The sequence below is a fragment of the Callorhinus ursinus genome, unplaced genomic scaffold (genome assembly GCF_003265705.2).
Source record: "Callorhinus ursinus isolate GAN/ISIS: 27379988/994484 unplaced genomic scaffold, GSC_fseal_2.0 scaffold12, whole genome shotgun sequence".
Taxonomy (NCBI): Eukaryota; Metazoa; Chordata; class Mammalia; order Carnivora; family Otariidae; genus Callorhinus; species Callorhinus ursinus.
The window spans coordinates 77,399,662-77,410,710 of NW_027397074.1; the positions used below are offsets into that span (position 1 = coordinate 77,399,662).

General features: G+C 50.3%; 1 protein-coding gene across 1 annotated transcript in view; it reads right to left on the reverse strand.

Annotated features, from left to right (window-relative positions):
• Positions 1-10,330, reverse strand: part of PARP12 (poly(ADP-ribose) polymerase family member 12) — a 38,728-nt gene extending 28,398 nt beyond the window's left edge. The window contains exons 1-4 of the mRNA XM_025854786.2: positions 9,930-10,330; positions 6,204-6,339; positions 3,198-3,498; positions 1,465-1,566 (exon numbers count right to left, since the gene is read on the reverse strand). Coding sequence (XP_025710571.1) covers positions 1,465-1,566; positions 3,198-3,498; positions 6,204-6,339; positions 9,930-10,258 — 868 coding nt within the window. The 5' untranslated portion in view covers positions 10,259-10,330. The remainder of the gene's footprint in view (positions 1-1,464; positions 1,567-3,197; positions 3,499-6,203; positions 6,340-9,929) is intronic.
• Between the last annotated feature and the right edge of the window lie 719 nt (positions 10,331-11,049).

Genomic DNA, 11,049 nt, shown 5'->3' on the forward strand with positions numbered 1-11,049 from the left:
CGGCTCAGGTCATGATCCTGGAGTCCCGGGATCGAGTCCCACATCGGGCTTCCTGCTCAGCGGGGAGCCTGCTTCTCCCTCTGACCCTCTTCCCTCTCGTGCTTTCTATCTCTCATTCTCTCTCTCTCTCTCAAATAAATAAATAAAATCTTTAAAAAAATAAAAAATAAATAAATAAAAATAAAAAAATAAAATTTTACTTTGTGTAAATTATAGCTCAATAATGTTGATTTTAAAAACATACATGTAGGGGCACTTGGGTGGCTCTGTCGGTTAAGCTTCTGCCTTCGGCTCAAGTCATGATCCCAGCATCCTGGGATGGAGCCCTACATCGGGCTCCATGCTCAGCAGGGAGCCTGCTTCTCCCTCTCCCTCTGCCTGCCTGTCTGCCTACTTGTGATCTCTCCCTGTCAAATAAATTCTTTAAAAAAAAAAAAAAACATACATGTATATATGACACACATATATGCTTGAGATAGCATTCCAGCTTCCAGGAACCGAGGTATGGAAATACACATGCGTACTCAGATGCTCAGTGGAATATCACTCTAACTGGATACTACAGTTTTTAAAAATAAGGTGGACTTACACATACTAAGGTGGAAAAAAAATCCCCAAGACACAATGTTAAGTAAAGGAAGTATGTTAAGGAGTACCTATCACATGTACCCATCTGTTGAAAAATATGCAAAACAAGCATCATGACCACACAGCACATGTTTACCTTTGGGAAAGGCTGAAGGAGGACTTCAGACTTTACTCTGTATTACTGGACTCTTTTACATAGTGAAAGTAGTCCTGAATTGCTTGGGTGGCTTTTAAAGACTGAAAACGAAACAAGAAGTTTGGTGGTTGTTTTTTTAAGAGTCACCAAATTTGAGAAGGAAGCTTTCTTCAGTCAAAGCCCAGGACAGCAAGAAGAAGAAAACAAAGGTCTGGTGAAAATACAGACACACATGTACACACAAGAATTGCTACTTCTGATAAAAGAGGGAACATGGAGAGAAACTCCCAACTTAAGTTCTTGTTCCCCAAGAGCACACAGGGGCATCTCCTCCTCGGGGAGGGCCTTCCGGGTTTCTGAGGCATTTCTAAGTCTACAACTACCCTTTAGGAGGGACATTTATATTTGTTCCCACTAGACTGGGCATCCATGCAGGTCTGTGACCTCATGCAAAGTGATCGAGGGTCAACACTTGATCCTCGCTGCATGAATCAGGTATGTTCCCAAAAACTCACCTATAGTCTAATTTCCAGAAATTAAATTCTTACCATCCTCAACTCCCCAACAAAATTGCTTCAGAACTGGTTTGGCAGAAATGCCACCCCAGCTCACAATTAAGAAGGCCCTACCCCTCTCAGAACGGGGGAGAAGACTTTGAAGGGTGGCCTTAGGGCAGAACTCTTGAAATGAGAAGCAGCTGTCCTGCCTGCAAGTCGATGAAGGGGCTTCCTCTGACTTACCTTGAAAGCTACAACTTTTCCGGATGTGGTACAAGCAGATCTGATCACTCTCCTCTTGGTTAGCTGTGTTTGGGGACACAGAACCTGAACTATCTCTTCTTTCTACAAAGAAACACCACAAAGACGTATCAGCATCCATCAAAGCTTCTGATGTGGAGTCAGCGTAGTTCAAGATACAAAGGAGAGAAAAGAGAATTCATTTCTCTGCAGAAGACAAAAGTGGGCAAGGCAATCCTACAAAATCCTATGATGTTCAGGATGAAATTACCCTCAGACATGTAAGTGGACCCTCTGCTTTTTAGGGAGGAGCCGGGGAGCCCAATACCACACGGCTGCTTTCCAAATCCGGGATGCTGTGGAGGGACCCTTTTTTCTCAGCTCTGGCTATGCTCCTAATCTTAAAATGAAACCTGCTGAAATAACTTTACGTTAATTATAACAATTTTAATATAAAACAGGCATGGAGGTGATTTCAAAATTTATCTCTCCTAGTAGTGCTCTAATGAGACTTTACCTAACAATTACATTTACCACCGCCCCCCCCACCATACAAGCACATAAAACTCATTTGTACACCTTCAGTATTCAGTATCACCTGTTATTTTGTTATTCATTTTCCTTTTTGTTTTTATAGGCCCCTCAAGACACCCACAGGGTTGGACCCAAAACCCACACCTTTGGAGCCTTTGAGGTCACTGCCCTTGCTCCCCAAGTACAGGTAGTTTTCCCTCCCTTTCTAAGGCCATAATCCAATTGACACTCTTAAAGATATATTTAAAGCAAAACCTGTCTACCTCAAGCTTCCCGCTATTGAAAGAAATTAACCCAAAATAACTGAAGAAAATGTAAAGAAAAAAACACATATGGCAAGGACAATTTTTAAATATAATAATCAGGTAAGATTAGAGTGTTAAGTTTGTTTGCTGGTAGTCCTAGCACTCACCTGATATTTTAGGAAGTGGTCTAATAAAAATCCTAAATAACCCCTATTAAAGGTCTATTAAAATCCTACAGCCAACAAATCGTTTGATTGTACATTCGGGGAGGGGGGCCGGGGGAAGCCCTGTGTCCCAGTCTTCAATGTATAACCAGGGCCCAGGCCGGTGGCTAGCACGTGGCAAGCACACAAATTTGTTAACCGAAAGAATGGATAAGCAGAATGGCCAGCCAACAGCTGATACTGTGAAATTCAAAGGACCCCAATGTGTCATAACTTCTCCAATGGACTACATTATTAATTTCCCACATAATAGGTAAAGAAATGCTTATTTAATAAGCAATCTCTGCTCAAAATTTCCCCATTTGCCTGTCACTAAACCTGATATTCCTTAAAAAAAAGAAAGAAAAAAAAAAAAGATTCTAGACTCTTGATCATTCAACAAATGCCTGAGTGCCCACTGTGGGCCAGGCACTGTCTAGGTGCTGGAGAGGAGTAGTGAACTAAGCAAATACAGGGACTAAAAAATTCCCTTTATTCATGTCAAGAGAGCTGAAATTAAAATAGCCTTCATTCACTGCAGATCAGACCTGTCAGGAATTCATTCACAGTCAACATGAATTGGCATTTGTCTAGAATATCTTGCTTGTTCATGGCTATGATTTCAAGTCATCTTCATAACACCCACTAGCTGGGAAGGAATGACCAACTGCGCTTTACTAAAAGCAGCACAGACTTGCCCAAGGTCACACATTCCATTAATGTGGAATCCAAGCGCCCCAGTCCAGAGCCTTACCAGAAGTCCCCTGTGGGCCCGGGGTAGAAGGGTGCCCTCTGCTGGGGGTGGAGTTCTTATTCTTGATGTCATGAGCATTTCTATAAATGGAAGGCAGCCTGCTCACCAGATCTGAGCTCATGCCCAACTTCTCCAGTTTTTCCAGATTCTCAGCATTAGAGATATCATGTGATCTCTTACAGCTAGTGCCAAACTTGCATTCGCCCTGTAAAAAATACTGGCAAATATGGAGTTTGATACACTGCTTTTGAAAGGAACAAGAGCCGTAGGGTCCATCTCCTTTGTTATAATGAAGGCAGATCTGTTGACAGAAAAGGAGAAAACACCAGCTTAGGAAGGCCTCACAGGACACCACCCTCCCTCCTGACCAGCGCACGGTCACAAGAGGTTCCTCTAAAGACCTAGCCAAAGCTGTGATTCTGTCATCCTCCCAAGTCACAGAGCTATGAGAACATCCCCCACTCTAGATGGACGGCCACTAATGTATGCCCTTGGATAAAATGGGAACTGGGTAGACAGCAGAATGTACAGAACAAGCCCTTCCACTGGGAAAATCCAAAGAACTTCCAACTGATCAGAGTTGTTCCCTTCAAAGGAGACATTTCAATGTAACTCATATAGCAGCATGCTAACAACCCTCATACTCCACCTACAACCTTCCCCCATTGACTCACCAACACTCTCTAAGCCAGGCCTCATCTCACCATCTTCTTTTTTCTGAAATTCAGGGTCCAAGAGGCTCTGAGTGTTTAAAGCGTCTTAGAGAAGGCCAAATACAGTCCTTTCATTTCTCAGGAGCAAACAGAAATTCAGAGAAGTTCACCGGCTTACCCTAGGTCACACAGCTATCTACATTTGGCATGTACAATGTCTGCTGAATTGGTCTGTTGGTAAAGCTGGGACTTGAACTTCAACCAACTGCTCCTTCTCTACATTCCAAACTCCTGGAGATGACAACAGGCCAGAGACCACCAAGGGCCTACCTATGCAATTCACAGGCATTACACTGAATAAGAGGTAGAAATGCAGCAGAGGGCTGCAGAACCCAGACTTAAATCAGTAGGAACTCCACTCTGGGGATGGAAGCCCCAAGGGAAAAGGCCCTAACGTTGATTTTGCCACTTACAAGATGCCTGACCTGAGGCAGGCCATTCACTAGCTCTGAGTTACAGCTTTTTAATCCCTGAAATGGGAATAATGCCACCTACATCACTGGGCTATCATGAGGATTAGATGGGAAATGCACAAAGTGGCTAATACAAATGTCTTGGAACATAGCAGGTGCTCCATTCATAGCAGTAGCCCCCGACTGCTCATCTGATGAGGTGACTAGCCTGAGAGCAGAAGGCCTGGCAGGAAAGCTGCACTGGGTCCGAATTTATGGTCACAACTCCCAGTTGCTGGCACTGTGTTCTCAAGCAACCTGCACACCCAAGTACACAAGAGGCTACACACTCCAGACTGGTCACTTTCTGATTCATTTTTCATACTGACAAGATAATCTCTCCAAAACATTAATGCCCACTCTCCAAACACAACCCCCCGCCCCAACTCCTCCCCATGATACTGAAGGCTGCATGGATGAGTCTCCACTCACCCATTTCTCCTCCTTCCCTCTCCCATCCTAAATCCAAGTTGTGCTGTCCTACATGCTGTTCCCTGACCATGCCAGTTCCATCCTCTCTGTGCCCCCTTCCCAGACCTTCATCCTTCATGCATCCTTCAGCATTCAGAGCACGCACCATCTACCCAGGACGCCTTCCCAGGCGCCCCAACTGTGCCCCAGAGACCAGAGTGCTGACTTCTACCGCAGCATCTACAACAGCACCTTGCAATCACATGTTGATTTGTCTGTCTCACCCAGTAAATGCGCCTCCTGGAAGGGCAGTACAGGGTCTTTTCTCTCCTTTACACCAGTACCTAACCCACAGTGGATAGTCAATAAAAGGTTAGCTGAATTAAATCAATACTAATTTTCAAAAGGCAAAAGGAAAAAGTTAATACCTATTATGTGCCAATCACTAAGCCATGTAGCACCTTTCTCAAATGGGTGGTTTTAATTGAATAATATGGAAGCGTCTTCATTAAAACAGGTCAATCTAATCTCTGTAGCCTTACCCCAGAAACAGTGCCAGAGCATCCCACAAACCTGTGATGGCCACAGGACACACCACTCAGATCTGCCGCTGCCCTCGGGAGCCACCACCTTGTTCACACAGAGACCATGCTCCCATAGGCTGCTGCCAGGCAACGAGGAGCTACTTTAGCTCAGAACTTCCTGCTGGCCAGGCAGAAGCTCTCTTGAATTGTGCTAGAGTCAGGCTCTCTTCCTACCCAGGCCTCTTCCTTTCCCCAATCCTGCCACATCACTGCCCAGAGTCCCCACCTTCTGCTCCCTCTCCACTTAATCTCTTGCACTTTGATCCCATCTTGGTGTCTGCTTCTCAGAGGACCCAAACTAGTACATAGTCATTGCAGCGAGATTTGGGTAACATCTGAAATGCATTACGAGAATCCACATCAACAAAAGTTCAAAATTCCCTGGGTGCAACTGACTCAGTAGAGAGAGCATCATCTGCCTGTCAGCATCTCTTAAAAGTTTCCTCACAGACAGACCCCCTGGGTCTGGCAATAACACGTGGTTCCAAGTCCTGCTAGATGAGGAGGAGCCAGCTGGAGTCTCTCTCATCCCCTCATCCCTATGTAAGGAATATCCTGCTGCAGCCACCGGCCAGACTCCCCCAACCTCAAAGAAGCCCAGCAACAGAGGTGCCAGCCCAAATGCAATAGAAGGAAAGGCGGCTTCTAGACAGGCCAAGTTTGGCCCACGGTCACAGGTATAAAAATCAGCAGAGCCACGAATGCAATCTAGGTCTCCCCCAAGCAGATCCCAGTGGTCACTATGGGGTCCTTGGCTTCTCTTCTGCCGTAATTATTTCCTATCTTCCAACCTCCTGGCTTCTCCCCCATCACTTACACACATACACACCCCCTCCTGGAACTCACCTCTGGCAAAAGCCAGGGGTCATTCTGAAACAAAAGCTGGCAGAGCTCATTGTAGCTGAGGTGGTCAACACCGTGAGTTCTCAGCACACTCAGGTTGTGATCTGTCGTCAAGCTGTGACTGTTTCTACAGTTCTTCCTGCAAAGAAGCAGAGCTGGTGTCACAGTTCAACTGCGCCTCCCCAAAATTCTTATGTTGAAGTTCTAACCCCCCAGTGACTGTATTTGGAGATAGTTTATAAAGAGGTAATCAATGGGGTGCCCGGGTGGCTCAGTTGGCTAAGTGTCTGACTTCGGCTTAGGTCATTATCTCAGGGTCCTGGGGCCGAGCCCCAAGTCAAGCTCCCTGCTCAGCGGGGAGTCTGCTTCTCCCTTTCCTCCGCCCTTCCCCTCTGCTTGTACTCTCTCTCAAATAAATAAAAATCTTTTAAAAAGTTAAAAAAATCAAGTTAAAAAGAGGTTGTTGGGGTGGAGGACCTAATCCAATCTGACTGAAGTTTTCCTAAGAAGATGAAATAAAATCACAGATTCACACATGTAAGGACACAGGAAGAAGATACCATATGCAAGCCAAGGAGAGAGGCCTCAGAAAGAAATTAATCCTGCCTTGATCTTAGACCTCCAGCCTTGAGAATTGTGAGAAGTTTCTATTTACACCCCCAGTCTGTGGTACTTTGCTATGGCTGCCTGAACAAACTCATACAACTCGTAAAATCAGTCTTTAATTTTTCAGAACAGTTCCTGACATTGCTTAGCAGCACCAGAGAAAAATCAGCATGTTTATACAATGAGAAAACAAAGGAAGAGATAGTACCTTTCGAGTTCTAGGGACCAGGACAGCACCTCTTATCAGAGTCTGGTAAGAATGACAGGGCCATTCCCCAAACAAGAGTCACAGCATGCCAGTCAGTGGGCACTTAGCAGACACTTAAACAATGGCTGAATGAATGAGTGTGGACACCTATGGTTAAAGGTATGTGTACACTCACTCGTGCCTTGAGGCCCAGCCCTTTTCTCTGCTTCCCTCCTCTATTCTTTCCATTAACAAGCCCCTGTTGAACATTCACTGTGAGTCAGGCACTGGCACCAGGCCCTGATGATCCAAAGTCTTAAATGATCACCCAGGTCACCAGGACCCGGAAGAGTTAGGCAAATATCATTTGCTTTACTCAGACACTGCCAAACCTCAAAGGTCATGCCTATTATAAGCATTGCAAAAGAAAGCCGAACCCCTGGTTGACCCCCCCAAGCCAGCACCTTCCATAGGCTCCCCCATGTCAGTAAAAGACAACTTCCCTCTTCCACTGCACAGCCCAACAACCGTGGAGTCATGTGGACTCTTCCCCTTTTCCACTCTAATGGAAGTGACAGATACGGAGAGGATTCTAAAATGGCTAGGCAAGTGCAAGGTCAGCCGTGCTCAGAATATATCAGTGCAGACAGAAGGGGGACCTCCTGAGCCTGAGAGAAGTGGAGAAGCAATCAAGGGACAGTGCCTGGAAGGTGTCAAGCCTGGGCCAAATATTTAGGTTGAGGAACCAAGCAAGGAGAGAAAAGAAAACCATTCTAGGCAAACTTGGTGTCACCAAGATTACAATGACGAGGATGGTGACAACAGCTGCTAAAACTTGTTGAGCATTTATCACAAACAAGGGATTACCTGAAGGTTTTATAAGTCATACAGTTCTCAACAAGCCCATGAGGTGAGTTAGATATTATCCTCATTTTGCAGATGAGGGAACTGAGGCTTGGATATAAAGTTGCTTGCCCAAGATCATGGAGCTAGTAAGGAGCAGAGCCAGGGTTGAAACAAGGTAGGCTGGTCTTGGCGTTGTGCTCTTAACCACCATGCTCACTGCCCCTAAGCACAGGACAGAAGTCAGGGGCTTGGAACCCTTCCCAGCTGTCACCAATGAGCAAAAACAGGAGCCATGATCTGTTTCTGGAACAGCTGACCCTGTGGTTCAGGAAGACAAGCAGAGTAATAGGGAAAGCATTGAAACGGCAGCCAACCACACCCACTCTCCCTTCTGTGACCCAAAAGCAGTCAGGGAAGGAAGGTTCAAGAAACCATCCTAGGTGAACCAGAAGGAAAATGGAACCGAGAAGAATGAAAAGGAAAGCTCAGAATCATGTAGGCCAGCAGGTATCAGACTTCCAGATTTCCAAGACAAATACGACCCAACCCCAAATTTTGGGAACTGGCTGGAGAACAGGGCTGCTGTCTTTATTTTACCAAATACTGACATTAACAAGATCCATCAGTTATCCCCATCATTCAATCCAACTATCCACTTATCATGTCCACACTCTTCTCCAGATGCTGCTCCTCATTCTCCCCTGAGGTGACACTTCTGCACCAGCTCCTGAGGGCCCAGTTTCCCCGAGGTTCCACCCTCAGCCTCCACCTCAAATCCGGCCTGCTCCTGGGGCTGCAGCGTTGGCCCACTACACCAACCACTAACTCCCAAACCAGCGCCTGGGACCCTGGCCGTGCTCCCCGGCTGCAGACTTGGCTAGCTGTCCCTGGGCACACTTCTGCTCTCTCAGCCAGTAAGAAAGAAAAGGAAGAAATCATCCTTCGGTCGATAAGAAGAAGAAGAAAAAAAAAAAAGTATGCGTCATCTCTCAGTCAACAGTAAGAAAACAGCCATCACCTCTCTCCCATCCTGTCACCGCACTCACACCAACTTCCTGTCTCTCAAATTTCTCACAAACACATCCCTCCCTCCTAAGCCTTAGCTGGGCCTTGGAATATTCTAATCAAGCTATTTCTCAGCAGCTGCCTCCGGGGGGGGGGGCACATTTCCCACTCCCACCCCCTTGCATCTAGGCATGAGGGGGGGTCATGAGACATCTCGTGGTCCAGGGGATGTGTGGAAAGATACCTACCACGTCCAGACCCGGCCCATAAAAACCTCCCAACCCTCTACCGCCCACCTCCACCCGCTCCCTGTAACCTGACACCCAGAATGGCCGCAAGAGCCGCGGCCTGAGGAGGCCGAGTCTAGGTCAGCCAACCTGGGCCCCTGAAGGACTGCGTGGATCAAGACCCCGACCTCATGCCGACTAGTGGACCCGACGTGAGCAAGAAGCAACATCTACTGTGTTAAGCCGGGGGGGGGGGGGGGGAAAAAAAAAAAAAAAAAAAAAAAAAAAGAAAGGGGGGGAGGGGGGGGGGGGGAAGTCAAGAAAAAAGGAGCCAATTCTTCTACATAAATGGACTAGCTTCTGAACAGGAGCACGCGTTTTCTTCCAAATGCTACAGAAGCCACCGCCAGCTTGTAAGCAAGTGAGCAAGAGTGGAGACAGGTTTTAAGATTCCTTGGCTGCCGGGCGGAGAAAGCCCCCGGCTGTGTGGCCCTCAGACTTCGCTCTGGAGAGCGGGGCCTCGTGGAGCGCCGGAAGCCAGCCGCGGCCAACTTTCCTCTGGAGAGCCCCCCACCCCCGCCACACCCCGGGGCGTCCCACCCGCTACCGCGCTCCAAGTCACCCTCTGAGGCTGCGGGGGGGGGGGGGGGGAGGGGCACCGTAAACCCCGAGTCCCTCACACAGCGCCCGGTATTCAGTAGGTGCTCAATAAACGTTCGCTGACGAGAACTAAGGCGGAGAGGCCGGGGAACGGCCCCCTACTGTTGTCCCCACACTTTAAGGGGGGGCCCAAAGCGGGCTGGGAGGGCAGGGCCCCTCGTCCCGGGCCCGCCGTCGGGCTCCTGGAGCGGCGCTTACCCGGCCCTCATGAACTTGCAGGCCCCGTAGACCAAGAACTTGCAGAGGTGCAGCTGCGCGCACAGCCCCACGCAGCCGGCCTTGGAGCTCTGGTGCACGCGGCACAGGCGCAGCGCCGAGACGGCCAGCACGACGCGCTTGGCGGCCACCACGCCGCCCGCGCCCGCCCGCGTCGCCACCGCGAAGCGGCCGCGCTCCCGCAGCAGCCGCTCCAGCGCGTCGGCGCCGACGCCCTCCAGCAAGCGGCGCCGCAGCTCCTCCAGCTCCAAGGCGCCCCCGGCCGCGCACAGCACCTGGGTCACCTCGCCGAGGACGACGGCCTGGGCCATGGCCGCGGCGGCGGGGGCGTACTGCCTGTCGGAGCGCGGCGGACCGGACGCCGGCGGCGGCCGACGCGGGCTGGGCGGGCGGCTCCCGCGGGGTGCAGACGCCAGCTGGAAGCGAAAGCGAAAGCGCCCCGGGGCCCGAGAAAACGGAACCCGTGCCGCCTCACCACGCCCACCGGCCCGCAGCTGAGGGGGCTCGGCGCCTTCCGGCCTCAGGGCCCTCAGCTGTGCGCGGCCGCCGGGCCCCGCCGCCGGGCTCCGGGGCCCGCTCCTCCGCTCCGTCGGCAGCCGGGGCGGGGGGCGGGGGGAGGGAGGGGGTGATGTGGGGACCCCGAGAGTGGGTCTCCCGCGCTTGAAAGAGAAGCCGGCACGTCCTTCGGGGCAGCGCCTCGCGGCTCTCGAAGAGCCTTCGCCTAGTGGACGGGGGCGGAGACGCCCGGGCCGTGCGCAGCTCGCGCTGAAGCCCCGAGCGTTTGGAAATCGCGCGCCCGCCAGACCCCAGTAGCTCTCCGCCCGCGCGTTGGCGAAGCCGGCCGAGCCGCCCGTCCCCCTGGCGACCGAGCCGGGCCGCCCCGACGGCTCCCGACGACGCGGGGTGGGGGGTGCGGGGGCCATGGGCGTGGTCTCTCTTACACACACACACACACGTGACAGCAATCACGACGGGGGGTGCGGGGGCCACGGGCCGAGTCTCACACACACGCGCGCGCGACAGCAATCACGACGAGGGGGGGTGCGGGGACCACGGGCCGGGTCTCCTTCTCTCTCACACACACACACACACACACACACAC